This window comes from Microcebus murinus, chromosome 18 (genome assembly GCF_040939455.1).
Source record: "Microcebus murinus isolate Inina chromosome 18, M.murinus_Inina_mat1.0, whole genome shotgun sequence".
Taxonomy (NCBI): Eukaryota; Metazoa; Chordata; class Mammalia; order Primates; family Cheirogaleidae; genus Microcebus; species Microcebus murinus.
Window position 1 is genome coordinate 43,348,538 of NC_134121.1, and position 21,012 is coordinate 43,369,549.

General features: G+C 54.1%; 2 protein-coding genes across 2 annotated transcripts in view; one reads left to right on the top strand and one right to left on the bottom strand.

Moving 5' to 3' along the window:
- The window catches only part of EIF1 (eukaryotic translation initiation factor 1), a 478,792-nt gene that overhangs the window by 402,629 nt on the left and 55,151 nt on the right, over positions 1-21,012 (top strand). The window lies entirely within an intron of this gene.
- On the bottom strand, positions 11,747-14,701 carry KRT16 (keratin 16). The gene is made up of 8 exons (XM_012765771.3): positions 14,108-14,701; positions 13,574-13,656; positions 13,287-13,443; positions 13,021-13,182; positions 12,804-12,929; positions 12,277-12,497; positions 12,146-12,192; positions 11,747-11,993 (listed from the first exon to the last, which is right to left on the bottom strand). The coding sequence occupies exons 1-8, from the start codon at positions 14,624-14,626 to the stop codon at positions 11,890-11,892; spliced, it is 1,419 nt and encodes a 472-aa protein (XP_012621225.2). The 5' UTR covers positions 14,627-14,701; the 3' UTR covers positions 11,747-11,889.

A 21,012-nucleotide genomic window follows, 5' to 3' on the forward strand; every position in this document is an offset into this window, starting at 1 on the left:
CCAGCAGGGTGACAGGCTGGTGAGTCTGCCAGGGCCTGGCCGGGTGGAGATTGCGGGAACAGGGCAAGCCTGGACACCTGGTAAGGAAGAGTCAGCAGGATGTTTGGGTGTGAGGGGAGAAGGCACGGGAGCTGCTGGTGGGACCTGGGGACCGTAGGCCCCGCGCTGGCCTTGCCCAGCCCTGGAGTGAGGGAGATGTGGAAGTGGCCCCCCAGATGCCAATGCCATCCTGAAGCTGGGGAGGCCCCACAGGCCACTCAGCATCATCCCCGACCTGGTGCTTCTCCTCCCAGCCCTGCCTGTCAGAGCAATGGGGGCAGCACCTGCAAAAACATAGACTGTTTCTATGTCCCCTGGTTCCAAAAGATGGCTTGGATGGCTTACGATAAAAGACACATGCATAATAAAACTGAAAATATCCAGCATGGGTAGAAGAAAAATAAATCAAGCATTGGGTAACAGGGTATATTGACAAGCACATTGTCGTTGCAAGAGACAGAAACCCAGCTCGCATTCGCTTTAAAAAGAGGCAGTTTGCTGGCTCAGAGCTCACATCACCAAAACAAGGCGGAAGAGGCACAGAGGGCCTCGGGAGAAGGCTGGACCTTGGTGGAGGCAGCTCTGAACTCATCCTTCAGCCCATGGCCAGAGAGGATCAGCTCAAACCTGAAAGATCGTAGGGAAAGCTTCTGCATGGCCCGATGTGGCCAGTGGCTGGAATCCAATGATAAACCCAGAGGGTACATGTGCCCCCAGCCCATGACCCAGGAGGAAGGTGTCAGAACAAAGGGCACACAGATTTGGCCCCAACCCTTAGGAGCTATGCAGTTTGTGACTACTGCAAAAGGAGGGGTCATCACAGGGAAGAAGGAGGTAAGAGACCTGTCACTTAGCTCTGGCTTTCCCGGCAGCCCAGACAAGGAGAAAATGTGATGGAATTTGAAACTCTCCCCAACTCCCAAGGAGGCCCATCTGACTGTCAAAGGAGACAAACATCCTCTAAGTCTACAACAGAGAGGTGAAGACAAGGAAACCTCCCTGGGCCTCTGTCCCCAAGGGCTGATGCCTTCAGCGTTCCCACCTCCTGGCATCCCCCTCCCAGCTGCTGCTGAATGTACGGGTACCCCAAAAGTACCATGGGGCTCCATAAAACCAGGTACTCATCTGGGCACGGTGGCTCCCACCTGTCATCCTAGCGTTTTGGGAGGCCAAGGCAGGAGGATCACTTGAGCCCAGGAGTTCAAGACCAGCCTGAGCAACATAACAAGACCTTGTCTCTACAAAAAACAGAAATATTAGCCAGGTGTGGCGGCGTGTGCCTGTGATCCCAGGTACTCAGGAGGCTGAGGTGGGAGGATCGATCACTTGAGCCCAGGAGTTTGAGGTTGCTGTGAGCTAAGATGACACCACTGCAGTCTAGCCCAGGCAATGTCTCAAAAAAAAAAAAAGCCAGGTGCCCCACTCCCGGCAGCATCATGGCCTGGCCCCTGCCACTCTTCCTGGGCATGTACTGGTTGGACTTACAACTGTCAGCACCAGAGACCTTTGCCCAAGGGCCTTCTCTGGCCACCAGAGCCTCTTCTGCCTGCTCATGGGGCAGATCCGAGTGCTGGTTAGCTAACACCACTGCCCCTGCCTGACAGCAGCCCTCACCCAGTAACTGATGGGTTTTGCAGGATAAACACCTGACTCCCTCATCCTTTGGGAGTAACTCTTAGGTGCATGTTCTTTATTGTCTCTCAGAGTTCCCAGCAGAATTGAGCTGCAGTTATCCACACTGACAGCTGGCTTGCTAACACACCCTTATTAACTTCCCTCTCTTCTCTGCCTCACTTATCCTCTCTGTTTCAGGAGACACCATCCAAAAACCCGCTTAAACCTTTGCCTCAAGGTCTGCTTCTGGGTAACCCAAACAACAGCACCTGAGTTTTTGAGTTTAATTAAGCCAATGACATGCTGACAAATGTTTAGCAACCAGCTATCCAAGAGGGAAAGGGAATGTATATGTTTGTGTGTGTGTGTGTGTGTGTGCACATGTATAAAATCATAAATTTTACTAATATAAGAAATATGTAGCAGTCAATTTACAAATTCATAAGTGCTCTTTATTATAAATTCTGTGTAGTCAATTGATTCTCATAGGATGCTTTTGTTGATTTTTGCCAAACTCTTGTGCCTTGTCTCTTGCAAAACTCTTGCAATTTATGGTTGTAATTGACAACAGCAGTTCTGACATGAGTGCTCATTGAAATGTCTGTTTACATTAAAGAGTAAGATAAAAATGAAACCACAAAGACAAATGCCCTCATTTCATTCATTCCTCAATGATGTGAGTGACTTCTTTGCTGAATCAGATAATAGGTTTCAAATACTGAAAGACTATTGTCTTAACTTTTTTATATAGTTTTTGTTTTGTTTTGTTTTGTTTTTGAGACAGAGTCTCACCCTGTTGTGGAGGCTAGAGTGCCGTGGCGTCAGCCTAGCTCACAGCAACCTCCAACTCCTGGGCTCAAGTGATCCTCCTGCCTCAGCCTCCTGAGTAGCTGGGACTATGTGCCACCATGCCCAGCTAATTTTTATATATATACATATATACTCTGAGTTGTCCAGCTAATTTATTTCTATTTTTTTTTAGTAGAGACGGGGTCTTGCTCTTGCTCAGGTTGGTCTCCAACTCCTGAGCTCAAACAATCCACCCATCTAGGCCTCCCAGAGTGCTAGGATTACAGGAGTGAGCCACCAGGCCCAGCCATGTCTTAACTTTTTGATATTCCCAATAAAATAACTACAGACATGATACACTTTTAAAATTAATTTGCATTATTGACATTTTTCATCAGTTTTTTAAGTCTAGACAATCAAGAAAACAATAAATGGAGCTCCAGTTTGCAGTGTTTGTTATTTTCTTGGTGTAAATTCTCCTACCACCACCAGTTTCAAGCAACCAACGTGAAGTCACTTAACAGGGACTTGGGAAGAGAAGAGAAGCAAAACACTGTTATATAGTGTGTCCACCACACAGATAAAATAGACACAGATAACCTCAAGGCATAGATATTAGTAGAATATAGTAAAATAAGTAGTTTTAAGCATGTATTACCTTTCTTTTCAATATAATTTACTTAATTTTAAGTGTATATAGTTTAATTGTTAATACTGGCTGTGTTTAACAATCAGCTTGCAAAATTCCTGAAATTGACATCCATCTCTGCAGAGCCAGTGGGAGCCAGTTCCAGCACGCCAGGAGCCTTGAGGTATAGGCCATGAACAATAGACGGGAAGGAGCAAATGAAAAGCAACTCTGCTTCCAGGCAGAACAAGCGAAAGAGGAAACACCAGACTGGGAAGGGATGGTGGTGAGGGAAGGGGGAAGAGGTGGTGGTAGACCCGGTGATCAGGGAGCAGCCTAGGTGGACAGGAGTGGAGGCAGCATCCAGAAGCCTTGACCAGACAAACCAAGCACTGTCTGTCCCCCTGGGAGCCCTGGTGGGGGGTCCAAGTCTGTGCTGCCTCATTAACTGGTCTTTATTCAAGCAGCCCTGACGTCAGTGTTCTGTTAATTGTCTTCTCTGTCAGCCTCCAGTGAGGATCCCACCACTGTAGCACCGGGGTGTGTCTGTCCTTTGTCCCAACTTGAGTGATGTCTTTGTGTCCCAAGACTTTGTTTGTTCCCTATCCAACTTAACCCATATGGACAACACCCCCTTCAAAGAACTAGAGGAGTGGTGGGGGAAAGGTGATGGTGCTAGGGTTGTTGGAGTGACTGGAGGTGATGGGCATGGCAGTGATGATGGGGATGATGGGGATGATGGTGGTGGTGCTGCTGCGGGTGATGATGATGGTGGTGGTGACGGTGATGGTGGTGATGGTGGTGGTGGTGGCAGTGGTGGAGATCTTGGTGGTGGAGGTGGTGATGGTGTTGGTGGTGGTGATGCTGGTGGTGATGATGATGGTAGTGATGGTCAAGGTGGTAGTGGTGGAAGTGGTGGTGGTGGTGATGGTGATGATGATGATTGCAGTAGTGGTAGAGATGATGGTGGTGGTGGTGATTGTGGTAGTTGGGGTGGTGGTAGTGGTAATGGTGGTGGTGACTGTGGTAGTTGGGATGGTGGTAGTGGTAATGGTGGTGGTGATTGTGGTAGTTGGGGTGGTGGTAGTGGTAATGGTGGTGGTGACTGTGGTAGTTGGGATGGTGGTAGTGGTAATGGTGGTGGTGATTGTAGTAGTTGGGGTGGTGGTAGTGGTAATGGTGGTGGTGACTGTGGTAGTTGGGGTGGTGGTAGTGGTAATGGTGGTGGTGATTGTGGTAGTTGGGGTGGTGGTAGTGGTAATGGTGGTGGTGATTGTGGTAGTTGGGGTGGTGGTAGTGGTAATGGTGGTGGTGACTGTGGTAGTTGGGGTGGTGGTAGTGGTAATGGTGGTGGTGATTGTAGTAGTTGGGGTGGTGGTAGTGGTAATGGTGGTGGTGACTGTGGTAGTTGGGGTGGTGGTAGTGGTAATGGTGGTGGTGATTGTGGTAGTTGGGGTGGTGGTAGTGGTAATGGTGGTGGTGATTGTAGTAGTTGGGGTCGTGGTAGTGGTAATGGTGGTGGTGACTGTGGTAGTTGGGATGGTGGTAGTGGTAATGGTGGTGGTGATTGTGGTAGTTGGGGTGGTGGTAGTGGTAATGGTGGTGGTGATTGTGGTAGTTGGGGTGGTGGTAGTGGTAATGGTGGTGGTGATTGTGGTAGTTGGGGTGGTGGTAGTGGTAATGGTGGTGGTGATTGTGGTAGTTGGGGTGGTGGTAGTGGTAATGGTGGTGGTGATTGTGGTAGTTGGGGTGGTGGTAGTGGTAATGGTGGTGGTGATTGTGGTAGTTGGGATGGTGGTAGTGGTAATGGTGGTGGTGACTGTGGTAGTTGGGATGGTGGTAGTGGTAATGGTGGTGGTGATTGTAGTAGTTGGGGTGGTGGTAGTGGTAATGGTGGTGGTGATTGTGGTAGTTGGGGTGGTGGTAGTGGTAATGGTGGTGGTGATTGTAGTAGTTGGGGTGGTGGTAGTGGTAATGGTGGTGGTGATTGTAGTAGTTGGGGTGGTGGTAGTGGTAATGGTGGTGGTGACTGTGGTAGTTGGGGTGGTGGTAGTGGTAATGGTGGTGGTGATTGTGGTAGTTGGGGTGGTGGTAGTGGTAATGGTGGTGGTGATTGTGGTAGTTGGGGTGGTGGTAGTGGTAATGGTGGTGGTAATTGTGGTAGTTGGGGTGGTGGTAGTGGTAATGGTGGTGGTGATTGTGGTAGTTGGGGTGGTGGTAGTGGTAATAGTGGTGGTGATTGTAGTAGTTGGGGTGGTGGTAGTGGTAATGGTGGTGGTGACTGTGGTAGTTGGGATGGTGGTAGTGGTAATGGTGGTGGTGATTGTAGTAGTTGGGGTGGTGGTAGTGGTAATGGTGGTGGTGACTGTGGTAGTTGGGATGGTGGTAGTGGTAATGGTGGTGGTGATTGTGGTAGTTGGGCTGGTGGAGGTGGTGATGGTGGTGGTGACTGTGGTAGTGTGGAGGTGGTGGCAGTTTTAGTGATAATGATGGTGGTAGTGGTAGAGAATGGAAATATGAAAATGGAACCCCTGAGTCAAGCCTTTTGGTGGAACAGAACAGAACTAGCTTAAGCTGCTCTCCCGTAGGGAGAACTTAGGGGCAAAACACACCCTCTTACACTTCCTCCTTCCAAAAGGCTGACATGTATTGAGGGCTTACCATGGGCCAGGTCTTAGTGTCATCATATCTTCTAATCCTCAGAATCACACTACAAGGCAGGGCAAATACTAGCCACTATTTAGGCCTTTGTAAGTCCAGAGCCCAGTCCTCACCACCCTACCTAGCAGAGGAGGAGAGAAAGGAGAGACATCAGCCAAGGCCCCGTGTTGAGAAAGCCCTCAGCCACCGCGGGACTGCCCACTCCCACACACTGGAGGCACCTCCAGGAGAAGGAGAACAAAGAACGCCATCCTCTGCATAGGAGCTGTGAGTGAGGATCTTATTTAGGGCCAGGGCGGCTGCTGGTGTATTGCTGTAGCCCACCCTGCACCCACCCAAAGCCCAGCACAGCACCTGGCCCAGAGCAGCCTCTAAGTGGACATGGGCTGACTTCACTGGGCTGCTGCTAAAACTCACCTTCTCTGCAAACCTGGTCAAGTCAAATGAGGCCAGAGATCCACCCACCTGCAAGACTATGCACAGGTGGCACTGTGGGCGGGAGGATTCTGACACCCCACCTACTAGTCATGCACCCTTGGGTAAGTCGTTCAACCTTCCTGGGCCTTAATTTCCTCACCTGTAAAATGGGCTGAGCAGGTGCATGGAGACAGCGAGGAAGCCTGGCAGAGAGAGGGCAGGAGGAGGCATTTCCTCTAGCTCAGCCTTAGGAAACAACACAGGTTCTGCCTGTCTGCAGCCTCGCCGCTGGGATCAAATGAAGCAATCATAAGGTGCAGCATTAAAAACTGTCAACAGGGAGAGGGAAGGAGTGAGAAACATTTATTGAGTACCTACTATGTGCTTTGTCCACCCTTAATCTCCTTTAATCCTCGCATGTACCCCTTTAGGGAGATACTACTACCCTAAATTTACAGATGAGGAGACTGAGACCCAAAGAGATGGGGGGATCCACCCAAGTTCACACCAGAGTTCATCCCCAGGTTGGCCTCTACCCTCCTCCCCCTCTCCCACACTGCCTCCTGCAAGGGACTCCGACCAGACTTTAGGTTTATTTCTTTTCTTCCGGTTATCACTTTTAATTTGTATAGTCATATTATCAGCTAAGCCACAAAGTGAATTAAAAATCTATTTTATGGCAATATAAAATTGACAGGCCAGGATGTGAGTGTGCGCGATCTGGTTTCAATTAGGAGGTTGATATGATATTCAACAAATTAATTAACTGATCCTTTGGTTCTTAAATTTTTGCTTAATATCTTTATTCCTATATACAACTTTATGTATCTGCATAAAAATGTGTGCACTTCTTTTTCTTTTCCTGTTTTTCTTGGATCCCTTCTTCCCCTCTGTCCCACCCCCACCCAGATCAACCTCCCACCCCACCCCAAGGGAGTCTGTGTTAATAACCTCATATGTGTCCTTTGGTATTTTTGGTGCTCACGTAACCATATGCACACATACCTGCGTTTACATAAAGGAGGGAAGAGAGACGGTTATTGTTTATTTCACACAGTGAGATCAATTCACTTCTGTGCTTCTCTGCATCATACATTTCTCTCTCCCGATACCTTGAGGAGTCCCCGCTTGCCATCTGACACAGCTGCGATGTATTGATCGTGACCGCTGCTTAATACTCCACGGGAGGAGTGGGCCGTTATTTATTCAGCCCTTCCACTACCAACAGAAAAGTTGCTTTCTGTTTTCTGCCACTACAAATAATGAAGCAGTAACTATCCTCGCACATATGCCCTTTCAGACCGATCTTTTATTTCCATTAATTTAACATCAAAGGACGCCCCTTAAATAATTGGAAAACCATCTTTGCTGTATACTCGGCTGGAACAGAGTCTGGGGAAATAAAAATTTTGAGGACAGAACAATGGATGAATGTTTTCATTTTCTATATTTTCTTTTACATTGTCACACTATTTGTGTGGTAGATAAAAGGTGGAAAGAACAAGACATACGTGTTTTATGTGTCACTACCCTATCACTGTAGGAGAAAGAGGGACCCTTGCAACCCGAAAGTGTGTCAACAGGGGGTGACGTCAGAAAAAGGGTCTCTCTCTGAATAGCTGCCACTGTTGCTTGAACACTCCTCGATCTGCTCAAAGCCCTTCAGGGGTCTTAGACTGTTGGGGAAGGGGACACGCAGAGCTGTATCTGCCTGGGGTGGAGACCCAGACAGCACATCAGAGGAAGAGCCAGGTGAGCAGCTCCACCTGCTTGGTGCCCCAGCTCTCTGATGGGGCTCTGTCCCTCCGGGGCTCTGTCCCTCCAGGGCTCAGGAAGATATTTGCTTTCTCTTCCGTGATAGCGAGTCAATATACCTACCCACAGAGGCTGTCGTATGCTAACAGGACAAGAGGCACATGGAACCCAAAGAAACCTGCCCTCAAGAAACCTGCTTCTAAGAAGGTTCCATGCAAACCTGAACACAAAGAGACGTCTACAGCAGACCTCCGAGTCTTGACTCTACAAGTCTTCACTAAGTGTCCCTCGGGCGCTGGGTACTGTCTAAGGGGACAAGCAAAACAAACAGTTTCATCGTGTTTATCTTTCAGGGAGCAGTGAGAAAGTCTGAAACAACAAGCCACAGCAGTGGGAAGATGAGCCTAAGAAATTGCTTATCTCAGACTTTAGGAGGGACACTGGGCTTCTTCTTGCTCTCAGAAACAATGGGCCCAAAGAAAGCAAAATTTACAAGCTCGCCACTCATTCATTGACATCAGCAGACAGGGTTTATGGGCCATCATTAATTCTCACTCTAGTCATTGTTTTAGCACTTTATGTAATTATCTAAAACAATATTTCACAAACTTTGAAGTAACTCAAGCATAAGGAATGTGAAGGTGTGTTCAAAATGGGCAAGTTACAAAGAACACTGGGAGTGCTCCATCCGACTCCTGTCTCCGGCGTCAGCATCTTAGGAAGTGGGGGACACCAGCCGTGAGCAAAACACAGTCTGATCGGGGACTTGAATCTCAGCTGGCAAAATGCAGGCAGCAAGCCATTTCCAGATGCAAAAAACCTGGTACCCTTATTGAAGCAAAAACTCCCATTTCTGCATAACACTATTTTTCTATTTAAAAGGGGCTCGTGTTTTGTTTCCACATGCTACAGCAATGAACAGGAGAAACATGATTCCTGCTCTCAGAGAATTTTACTAACTGGCTGGGAGACCCCAAGAAAGGTTTTTTTTTTTCCCTTAATTTCTCTAAACTTCAGTTTCCTCATCTGTCAAGTAGAGGCTTTTCTTGTGGTGCTTCCCGAGGGTGCACTGATTGGAGGTATGCACTCAGAAGACACCGGGACAGACACCTTCTTTAAAACAGCTCCCTCGCCCAGGTAGATGGTGTTCTATGTCCTCGGTTCTGACATCTCATTAATGAACAACTCATGAAAGTGTGTGCACCAGCCCAGGAGTTGTTTAGTAATCCAGAACGGAATTATGTCTCTATATGAGGGTCCTTTCATAACATCAGCTTTAACAGTGACAGACAGGCTGGGCGCTGTGGCTCGCGCTTGTAATCCTAGCACTCTGGGAGGCCGAGGCGGGAGGATCGCTCAAGGTCAGGAGTTCGAAACCAGCCTGAGCAAGAGCGAGACCTGGACTCTACTAAAAATAGAAAGAAATTAATTAGCGAACTAAAAATATATAGAAAAAAGTTAGCCAGGCATGGTGGCACATGCCTGTAGTCCCAGCTACTCAGGAGGCTGAGGCAGGAGGATTGCTTGAGCCCAGGAGTTTGAGGTTGCTGTGAGCTAGGCTGATGCCACGGCACTCTAGCCTGGGCAAAAAGTGAGACTCTGTCTCAAGGAAAAAAAAAGTGACAGATGAATCAATTTACCAAAGAAGTTTTAAAAGATATTACTCAAAGTTAGTGAGCATGTTTTGAAATAGGCACTCCCATTCCCTGCTGGCAATATATGCAAATTGACACAACTTCTCTATAAATCAATTTAGCCATATAAATCAAGCACCTTAAAACATTTGTATCTTCTCACTTAACAATTATACTTCTGGGAATCTTGCCTAAGGAAATAATCCAAAATACTTGTAAGAGCTTTATGCAGAACGATGATGCTCATTTCAGCATTATTTTCAAGGGCAACCGAAAAAGAAAGGAACAGTAGAAACAGCATTTAAAAAATGCGTAACACTTTTAATAGCACAGGAAAGTGTTTCTCTTATAACATTAATAAAAAATTGAATGCCAAATGGTATAGACATTAGGTGTCATTGTAACTTGTAGTATGTATCAATATATTTCATTTATATACATTAATGACAGGGACATGTTCTGATAAATGTGTCATTAGGAGATTTTGTCGCTGTGTGAACATGAAAGTGTATTCACACTAACCTAGATGCTATAACCTACAACACACCTCTGCTACATGGTGAAGCCTATGGCTCCCAGGCTACAGATCAGTACAGCACTGAGCACTGAAGGTGATTGTAACACAGTGACAAGTATTCGTGTACTAAATACATTTAAACATAGAAAAGGTACAGCAAAAATACAATATTGTAATCTTATGGGACCATCATCGTATTTATAGCCCATAGTTATGCAGCGAGTGACAGTATATATTCGATATACACTATACGAGAAAGAAACTCTCAAAAATGTTACCAGTGGTTACCTTTGGGTATCGGAATTTAGGGTTCGGTCTGATTCATTGGCTCACCCTCTGGCCCCGGGGACAGGGTTGGTGGCCAGCAATAGGGAGACGTTTGCTGAACAACCAACAGTGATTGTTCTTTGAGACGTGAACACTGGAGCAATGAATCAGGCTCGGCAACCTGGAAACACGAATATGATTTTACCATGTAAAGCAGGGGCTTTGGGTCAATCTGGCAGGGAAAATATGCATTTTATCTCCACCTTCTAAACACAACTAAAATTACTGTAAATGGATAAAAAATCCATTTTGACAAAGAGAGCAGGAGATTAGATTACAGCAACAACATTTTGGAAGGTGGGAAATACACACAAAGAAAACTCAGTGCTTGCCCAGAGAGAAGCCACGACACAAGCAGATTCACACATCAAAAGCCTGAAAAGCTCTGGACTGGGAGGCACCAGGTACCTCTGAAAGTCGGGGCAAGTGAGCTAGAAACAGGAGGACAGGTTAGAAGCAGGGACGGGACAGGGGCAGTGGCTCACGCCTGTCATCCCAGCACTTTGGGAGGCCGAGGCTGCAGGAGGATTGCTTGAGGCCAGGAGTTCAAGACCAGCCTGGGCAACATAATAAGACCCTGTCTCTCTAAAAAATTAAAAAGAAAAAAAAAAAAAAAGCTAGAAGCCTCCATAGTTTCTCTCTCTCCCCACCTGCCTGATGCCAATCACTCCTTCACCCCAGAGAAACTAGAGGTTTACGCTGGAGAATTCACCCAGAGGGACTAGATACTGTCCCCCCAATGAAACAGCTTATCCTCCACCAGATAATTCCACATGAGACCTACCGAAGAGCGAGACCCCTGCCATACACACACTGTCCCCAAGGCGGACAGCGCTCCCTCCCACCCTCCGCCACGGAGCCGTCCTGCGCAGCTGTGGGAGCCGAGGGGCGGAGTTAAGAGCTCATGCGCCGGAATCTTTGTTAAAATGTCTAATAAGGCAGAGTGGCAGTAGAAGAAAAGCACTGACTCTGTGGCAGACAGAGCTCCGCTTGCACTCCAGTCACGCCACTTCCTGTCTGCGTGGTTTTATGCAAGTGACTTACCCTCCCTCAATCCCAGGAGCTCTCTCCAAAACGGGCCTGACCACTCCCACCTCACAGAGTTGCAAGGGAAGTGTCACCAAAAGACCCCTGCAGAATGCTAGACGGTGACTGCCAGCATGCGGGAACGCTCCCCTCCCTCAGTCCCACCTCCCACTCCCATACGGCCTGCAGGTCTTCCAGGGGGACCCTTCCAGGTCTCCTGAGGTTTGTTTCGTTTCCTGCGTGTCTCAGACTATGGGACCCAGGAGGGTTCCTGGGAGGCCCCTTCACCTCCCCTCCCACCAGTTCACGAACGAACGGAGATGACACCGGTTTGCATCAACCAGAAGTCAGCTTTATTAGCCCGCCACCAGCGGAGGGGAGGGGGGACAGCTGGGAGCCGCGCAGGGAGAGCAGGGTCCTGACTCGGGGGGCCTTCAGGAGGTGAGGCCGGCGGGAGGGCAGGAGGCTCTGGTAGAGGCAGCTCAGTGCTTGGAGCTCTGGCTCTGGCTGAAGCTGGACGAGCCCTGCTCCTTGAGGATGGGCCGGGTCTGGTGGCCGGAAGAGGACGAGGAGGAGGAGGTGAAGACTGTGGGAGAGAGAGGAGGTGAGAAGGGCTGTGGGAGCTAAGAGGCTCCAGGGCAGGGGAAAGGGAGGGCCGGGGACTCCGGGGAGTGGCCTGGCCCCCACCCCCGGGAACGGGCAGAGGGGCTGCAGCGCTGGGGGCCTTGGGAGCCTTACCTTCGCGGGAAGAATACGACTGGCCGGACGAGTGCTGGGACTGGTAGCTGTAGGAGGGAAAGGTGGGGCGGTTAGATGTGCTGGGAAGAGTGGGTGCTGAGAGTCTGGGAGGTAGGACTGGCCCCACTCACTGGGCGTCCTCGCCCTCCAGCAGGCGGCGGTAGGTGGCGATCTCCTGCTCCAGCCGCGTCTTCACGTCCAGCAGGATCTTGTACTCCTGGTTCTGCTGCTCCATCTCGCAGCGCAGCTGCGCCAGCTGCTCCTCCACGCTGCCGATCAGCCCCTGGATCTGGGACAGCTGCATGCAGTAGCGGCCTTTGGTCTCCTCCAGGCTGTTCTCCAGGGATGCTTTCTGCAGGTGAGAAAGAGAGAAAAAGAGTCAATGAAGGTGGTCACTCCTGTCCCTCCGGGTCTCTGGGCATGTTTCCTGAGAGGTGCGTGGATTTTTGACCCCAGCTGGGGTATTGATGGGTCAGACAATATGGAAGAAATTTAGTCCACCATTCTGAACCTTAATTTCTCCATCTATATAATGGGTACAATGAGACCTCCAGGCCCACTCCTAGGAAAAGAAAGGTGCAGCTGGATTGGGGCAGTGTTGGGGGCTGGTGGCCATTCCTGAGAGGCAGGGGCTGCAGCTGGGCTGAGTCCTCCGTACCATGCTGAGCTGGGACTGCAGCTCGATCTCCAGGCTCTGGAACACCCTCCGGAGCTCGGCCACCTCGCTGCGGCCGCTTTGTATCAGTTCGCTGTTAGAGGCCACTTCTTTGTTCAGCTCCTCGGTCTGAGATAGGACAGAAATGCAGAAGGTGTGAGGCACTCCGGCGGCCCCCGGCTGGGAAGTCCTGCGGGAGGGCTGCGGGCCCCAGCCCCACCTTGCTCAGGAACCAGGCCTCAGCGTCTCTGCGGTTCTTCTCCGCCATCTGCTCGTACTGGTCGCGCATCTCGTTCAGGATGCGGCTCAGGTCCACGCCGGGCGCTGCGTCCATCTCCACGTTGATATCCCCGCCGGTCTGACCCCGCAGGGCAAGCATCTCCTAGGAAGGGACAGCAGGAAGCAGTCAGCTCAGCTGATTCCTCTCCCGGCTCTGGATGGATATGCCAAGCCGGTCTCCCACCCCAAAGCCAGCCGCCCGCTCACCTCCTCATGGTTCTTCTTCATGTAGGCCAGCTCCTCCTTCAGGCTCTCGATCTGCATCTCCAGGTCGGTCCTGGCCAGGGTCAGCTCGTCCAGCACGCGGCGCAGGCCGTTGATGTCGGCCTCCACGCTCTGGCGCAGGGCCAGCTCGTGCTCGTACCTGGCAGGACAGAGGTCAGAGCCTCAGGCTCCATCCCTGAAGATTCTGGGCTCCAAGGTCTGCTGGCCCTGCTGGACAGACAGCCCCACCCCCTGCCCTCTGCCCTCAGCCCAGCGTGCTGGCTGCTCACTTGGTCCTGAAGTCATCGGCCGCCAGCCTGGCATTGTCGATCTGCAGAATGGGCTGTGCGTTCTCGATGGTGGCTGCAATGATCTGGATGGGGAGGGAGGACAGTGACGTGGTCAGCCAACGTCCCTGCCGCTCCAGGATGGAGGGCAGAGAGGGGCAAAAGGAATCTCCCCAAACATGGGGGTCTCCCGTTGGCAGGCCGGTCCCCCAGCCAGGCTGGAATGTCTTCTCCCAGCTCAGGATGTGGGGTGGCTCCCATGTCCCCGACCACCCCTAACTCGGGGCCCAAGGCTAAGAAGCTGAGCACACAACGCAAAGAACCCTTGCAGGGAGCAGGAGATTCAGGGTTCCAGCCCCAGCTCAGACACAGAGATGCTGAAAAGGAACCTTCTGCCCGCTTCTCTGGGCAACCTTGGCCACTCCCCCAAGGTGCCTCAGTCTCCCTAATGACAAAATGCAATTGCTGGAAAGAGGTTTCCTAAGGGCCACTGCAGTCCTGGCTTCTCTCAATATTCCAGATACTGGTGCCACCAACCTTGTTCCTCAGGTCCTCAATGGTCCTGAAGTAGGGGCTGTAGTCTTTGACCTCACTGGGCCGCTGCCTCTGGTACCAGTCACGGATCTTCACCTCCAGGTCAGTGTTGGCCTCCTCCAGGGCGCGCACCTTGTCCAGGTAGGAGGCCAGGCGGTCGTTGAGGTTCTGCATGGTGACCTTCTCATTGCCGGAGAGGAGACCGCCATCGGCACCACCGAAACCACCACCGAAGCCACCACCGAAGCCACCACCAAAGCCACCACCATACCCTCCACCGAAGCCGCTACCCAGGGCACCCCCAAAGCTGCTGCTGCTGAAGCCGCCACCATAGCCGCCCCCCAGCCCGCAGGCTCCCCCGGAGGAGTAGCGGGAGGAGGAGACAGACAGGCCCCCGTAGCCGCTGGGGGCCCGGCAGGACCCTCCGGTCAGGACGGAGGAGATGCGGCTGGAGCCACCACCAATGCCACAGGAGCCCTTCATGGAGCTGGAGGAGGTGAACTGGCGGCTGCAGGTGGTCATGGTGCCGAGAGGTGAGCGAGCGAGCGAGCTGGCAGAGAGAAGAGAAAGGTGCTCGGGGAGGCTGAGAGAGCTGTGGCTGCCTCACTCGCCAGCAGCATTTATATGCATCTGGGGAAGGTGGGGCCCTCGGATTTCGTCACCCCGGGTCCTGCCCGGCTCCCCACTCTGGGTTGTTCAGCCCAGGGTCGACTCACTCCCTGGGTGCTGGCTCAGGGTTCCCACCCAGCTCTGGGGGTGTGGGGCCCCGAGAAAAACACACAAACGCGAGTCGTCGTGACTCAGGCTGAATGCTGGGAATCCGACTCCCGTTCCCGGAGCCCGAGGGGCCAGCCAGGCCTTGGCGAGGGCGGCTTTGTGGCGGCTGCGTCCCCAGGCAGTGAGTCAGCCCATCGGAAGGACTCCCTGCCCCACGGTGACAGCCTTGGCTGAAAGAGACCTCAGGGATGCCATCCCGGCCGTCTGGGGATGCAGCTTTGGGGATCCTTCGGTCCCGGCTCTGGGCAGGAGCTGGGTTCATGGCTCCACTCTGCCTTGTGGCTGTGTGGCCCCAGGGCCGTCACCTCTGCTCTCTAGGCCTGTAACCCCTCAGTAATGACAAGGCTGGACGGGGTGACTTCAGAGTCCTTTCTAGTTCCAAAAGTCCTATGACCCTCTTTCCCCTGTCAGATCTAATCCCAGTTCCAGAGACAGCCTTGAGGTAGCAGGATTCCAGAAGTCTGTGCACCCTGGAAACAGCAGATGCCATGGAGACAGGTGGCAGCCGGCCCCTGCTCTGCCTCTCACAGCTGCACAGCACAGGCAGGCCCTTTAGCCCCCGTGGTCTTTGGTGTTCTCATCTGTAAAAGGGACAACACACCACCAGCCACAAAGAGACATGCAAGAAGGACCCCACTGGCCCTTGACCCATGGCCAACCCTGCCCCTCGGCCTCCCCTCCTTCCCTTCCAGACACCTGCTGCTCATGCCCTCCCCACACCCTCACACCCCCATGCCCACACTCCCACCTGAGAGGCACCCAGCCCACACCGGCTCCTCCTCTCCCTGCTGCCCTCTCCTAATCACAGGCACCCACCTGTATGCCCATGGAGGGAGCCCCATCCTGCCACTACTGCCACGTGTGACCCCTGACCCTGCCAGGGGCCTCAGAGTCCCTGCATGGAAACGGTCCTATCTGGGGATCAGTTTCTAGCAGTTTCCTCTCATGTGTCCACAGATTCTGGGTAGGTCCTGGCAGCTTCACTCGTGCAGTTGTCAGGGCCACAAGACTGGTCACCTGCCCACTCAGGCACAGCACGGAGTACCTGACTCATGTCACTTGGTTCTGTGAGGGGAGTGTGAGAGGCATTATTCCTCCCGCCAGTCCCCAGAGGAGGGAGCTGGGACGGGTAAGTGGGCTCCCCAAGACAGTGGTCCACCGGGAGGTGGGATGTGCACCCCACCTCCTGCTGCCCCAGCCCCTCCCCTTCCACCAATGCACTACTCTCTCTGCACATCTCAAATTTACAACATTTTCTTGATCCTAAAGTTAACCCTGTAGGTGAGGAGGACAAAGGGGGAAGCAGAGAGAGGCTGTGATTCACCCCAAGTCACTCGGCTCTAAGCTGCTGAGCCGGGGCTAGAACCAGCCGTCCCGGGCGCCCGCATTGCCTCATAGGCAGGCCGGTATCCTGGCCCCCACCCGCCTCCCGCAGCAGCCTGCACGGGCCTGCCCACGGCGGGCGTGGCCGGGACCTGAGGGCTTGGTCCAGCACCCAGGGCTGGAGGGGGGATCGAGGGGTCTGGGCACCCAGACAGAGGCCTCCTCGGGGTGCTGGGGTGACCACGGCACTGGCCACTGTCCGTGGTCCATACTGTCTCTGCAGAGGTGTGGGGAGCCCAGGGAGGGCTGGCCTCGGCCTGAGCTGCGCTGGGGCGGGAAATTCCTTGTCTCAGCAGAACCAGGGCTTTGTTACACATCTCCGTCCGTCACTCTCGGCCCAGGGGTGAGAGCAGAGCGGATGTGCGCACCCTCGGGCCCTGACCCGAGAGAGGGAACCGATACTCCCCACTATGACCCCGAAGTGGGCAAAGGGGACCCCGGAATCTTGGACACCCAAGTGTCAGGGTGGGCCTGAAGTTCAATCACAGACCCATTACCCTCAGAACCTAAAATGGCCTTCAAGGCCACCCAGCCCTAACCAGAGAGTGTGAGCGCCTTGCCCCAGGTGAAACAGCACAGCGGTGAAGAGCAGAGACTGGGCCTGGCTCCAGCTCCCAAGCCAAGGTTTGCACTGGCTCTCGCAGTGGAGGCTCCGAACCCTTCACTCCCTGCCCCCAGCGCACGCGCACACACACACACACTCACACACAGACATACACGTCTCATTTCCACTGTCCACCACTCTGGGACCACACACAGGCCCAGCACTGAAGATCCGGGGGCCTGCGTGGGCTGAGAAGCTGCTGGAAGTTGCCGACCAGCTCATCAAACTGCTCAGCCGGCTCCATGGATCACACGCCCACCGCATGCCCCGCTGTCAGGGCTGGGGCAGGGAAGGGAGATGATGACATAGCCTCTCACCTTAAAAGAACTTATCATTTGACCCTGGAGAGAAAATGGGGACCGTAGAACACAGCTCCTTGCAGCAGGAAGCCCTAAGGAGCTGGGTCCATGTCACACCCCACAGCAGGAGGCAGCTAAGCTACCGTCGCCCCTTTGAGCCTCGGCAGGAGAGGAGGGGGCTGCCCTCCTAGCCCAGCCCTCTGAAGGGTCCTAGCAGGGCCTTGGAGTATCTGAGTTGGCAGAGAAGAAGCCAGGGCGTTTGCTCCATGCCAGCAATGTACACCTGCCCCCAGGTCAGGACTGCGAAGCCTGGTGGGCACAGAGCATGGGCCCCCTCCAGGCAGTGATTCCTCCCCCACCTGCCTCCTTCCGCCCTTCTCAGCCTACCCATGTCAGGCATGAGGTCATGTCACACCTGAGGCAGCCGGGAAGCTCCATTGGCCAATGCCACGCCTCGGCTTGCAGGGATTTGCAAGCTGGCTGGTCATCAGAGTCCCCATGTAGCTCCCAGCCCTGCTCCAACTGTACATCAGCACGGCCCGGGACATGCCTGCTCGTGGGGCTGATTTATAATATAAGCTCCACAGCAGATGCCCAGGCTGGGAAGGCAGGAGGCAGCCCAGGGTGCTGGGGTGGGTTGCAGGGAGACTGAGGGGGCTGCTGCAGGGCCTCTGACCCCAGGGGGCAGGCCAGAGCCACAGGCTTCAGGACAGCAGGAAAGAGTAGAGCCCCATTAAGCCAGGACAGAGCAGCCTAGAGTCAGGCGAGCAGGGGTGAGACCTTGGGCAAGCCGTTCAGCCTCTCTGAGCCTCAGTTTCCAGGAACTGGGAACAGCATCACTACCTCCCAGGCATATTAGAGGATTCAAGATGAGATAAATAAAGCACCTGGCACAGAGGGGTAGCTATCCTTACATTTATTCGGCAGTGTTTATAAAGCACCTACCATGCACCAGGCACTATGCTGGGCACTCAGACTCAAAGAACAAGACAACAAGCCCTCAAAACATACAATCTGGTGGGAGACAGGATGGGAAAAGCCATCCCCACACCGTGTGGTCAGGCTGTAACGGGCAAAGGGCCGCAGGGAAACAGAAGAGGCGGGTCCCCGGCAGGGAACAAACATCCCAGTCCAGGCTCTGGCCCTGTGACCAGTCCCAGAGTTTGGGGAATCTGTGAGTGTCGGGCCTGCCTTAGAGGGTCCTCTCCCCTCTAGCATTTTTGAGGTACACGTCATCCCCTCTGAGCCTCAGCAGGAGAGGAAGGGGCTGCCCTCCCAGCCCAGCCCTCTGAAGGGTCCCGGCAGGGCCTTGGGGTATTGAAGTACCTGTCACAGCCCTTCACAGTGGTCTGCACAAACAACGAGCCCTGCAGGGGCACCGTGGCTCTGCCAAGCTCGATTACAGCCTCCACCCTGTGCCTGGGGCCAGACCGCCTGGCTCTGGTCCCTCTGTGGCCCTCAACTCCCCAAAGCCTGGGACAGCACAAGAGACCCACACTGCAGAAGGGCTGAGGGAGTATTGTCCAAGCTGCCACTGTGCCCTGCTCACCACCCTAGACTGGGGGCTCCCTCAGGTCCCCTTGGGGCCGGCGCTGTCCCTCTGGGTCAGGGCCGGTGTCTCCTCCCTCCCTGGACTCAGCGCAGACCCAGGCACAGAGCGATGCAACACTGTGGACCGAGTGTCACCCCCACATCCGTCTCCCTGTGGGAAATGCTGCCAGGCCAGTGCTGCCAGGATGTCCCAGGGACCGGCCATTCCTGGGACATTCCTGGGACGGGCCTGGCCTGGGAATCAGGCTTGTGTGTCCATCATATGACAGCAGTGTGGTGGCCCAAGGACAGCCACAGACCCGCAGCTTCTGCCTCACTGATGGAGGGGGGTGTGAAACCTTCTTTGCAGGGGGCAGAGTGGGCGGGATGAACCATGAGTACCTCCATGGAGTCCCAGAGCCGGGCCCCCAATCCGGCGCCAGGAGCAAGTCCCCAGCAGCCTGGGCCTGCGTGGGGTGCCTGGACAAAGCAGCCAAAGTCCTCACGCCATCCCCAGGGGACCCCACCAGCAGGGCAGCCACTGCCCCTACCTGCTTACTCCCATCACACCTGGGTGCTCTCCACACACCTAGTGGGGAGGGGCTTCTTCCCCAGCAGGGGGCACAGTCCGGGGCAGTCTCTGGTCCTCCCCTCACTCGCCCCATCAGAGAGAGGAGACCCGAGACTACTACGGAAGGGCTGGGGCGGGGCAGGGGTGGGGCTCGGCTCCTCTCTCCAGCGAGTGGGGTCCACCCCTCCCACGCCTTGCCCCACTGCTGACACGCCAGGCTCCGACAAGGGCTGAGTCACACTCCTCACGGAGCCTCAGTGTCCCCATCCACACACACACAATGGGGGCCTCTCCCCAGACCCTCCCGCTTCCTGGACTGTTGTTCAGGTGAGATCACCCTCCGGGATGAGCCAACCGCAGCCCAGGGCTGGTTCTTCTGGTTGTGGCCGGAAGTGCGGCGGGGCTGGTGGGAACCGAGCCTCCCTCCCGCCCTCCATCCGTGTCTGCGCCGTCTTGGCTGCCAGGCAGCTGGGAGACGCCAGCCTCCGGGGGAGCAGAGCCTGCCCTTGTTGCAGTCCTGCAGTTGCCACTGTGCCTCGAGCCCCGACCCCAGGCAGTCCTGAGACTCACCGTCATCATCATCGGGGTGCCTAGCTGGGGCCCCTCTCACCTGTTTAACCTGAAGCTCTGCGGTCCCGTGACCTGCCCAAAGTCCCCACATCCCAGCATCAGTACCATTCATCCCCAGCACCCACCACGCCAGGCTCAGGGGGCTATGGCCACTCCTGCCCCGGTGCCACCAGGACCTGTCCCCAGCCTCCAGGCACCAGGAGAAAGAGCGAGTGGGCGCCCTGGGCCGGGTCTGCAGCAGCAGAGACACCCTGGCCAGCAGTGAAGGGGTGGGGACACCATCCTCTCCTTAACCCCTTCCGCCCACCCCCTCCTTAAAGAAAACCCAGAAGGCAGCTCACTACGCCGCTCAGTGATTTCCGGATTTACTCGAAGGAAGACTTCCAGGTGTGGGAACAGCGTCCCAACTCACTGTTCCCCACAGCTCCCCTTGCCCGCCACTAGAATGAACTGGGCTGGCGCTCGGAGGGTCCTGGGAGTGGCTGGGCATGGGCAGACTGCCGCCCTCCCCTCCCCAGGATGCACTGCTCCTTGGAACCCCCACCTGCCCCATCCTGGGCTGTAGTTGACCATTTGAGGGAATATTCCTGAGAGAGGCCCCCCTTTCTCCCACGCCTGCCTGGGGTCCCCAGCCTTCCCCGGGAGCAGAGCCCCCTGCTCCTGTTCCTGGGTGGGGACAATGAGAGCCCCGCCTCGGGGTTTCCTGAGGCTCACACAGGATTCCAGGCCCTAACCACCCACCTGGGTCCCCACCACCCCTCCCTGTGTGCCTATCCTAGCCCCTGTCCACCCCCTGCCCCTCTGGGGGGAAGGCCCCGCCCACAGGACCAGAATTGCCTGGGTGAGTCATTCCTTGGGATTCAGGCACCTGAAATCCTAGATCTTCTCATCCATTTATGGATAAGAAAGTGAGGCTCAGGAAGGGGAAGCGGCTGCCTGCCTGTCTGCAGTGATGGAGATACTTACAAGGCAAGCAGAGACCACCCAGGACCAGCCTAAGCCAGCTCCACCTGGGTCTGCACAGCCTGGACCACCCTGCAGGACCACCAGCCCTTGGGAGATGCAAACACACCCCCCCGACAAGTTCTCCCCACACTTGCTCTTTACCTTGGTCTAAGCTGACCCCTGACTTCCAAGCCAATGACAGTGGGTGTCCAAGCCCCATTACCCCTCC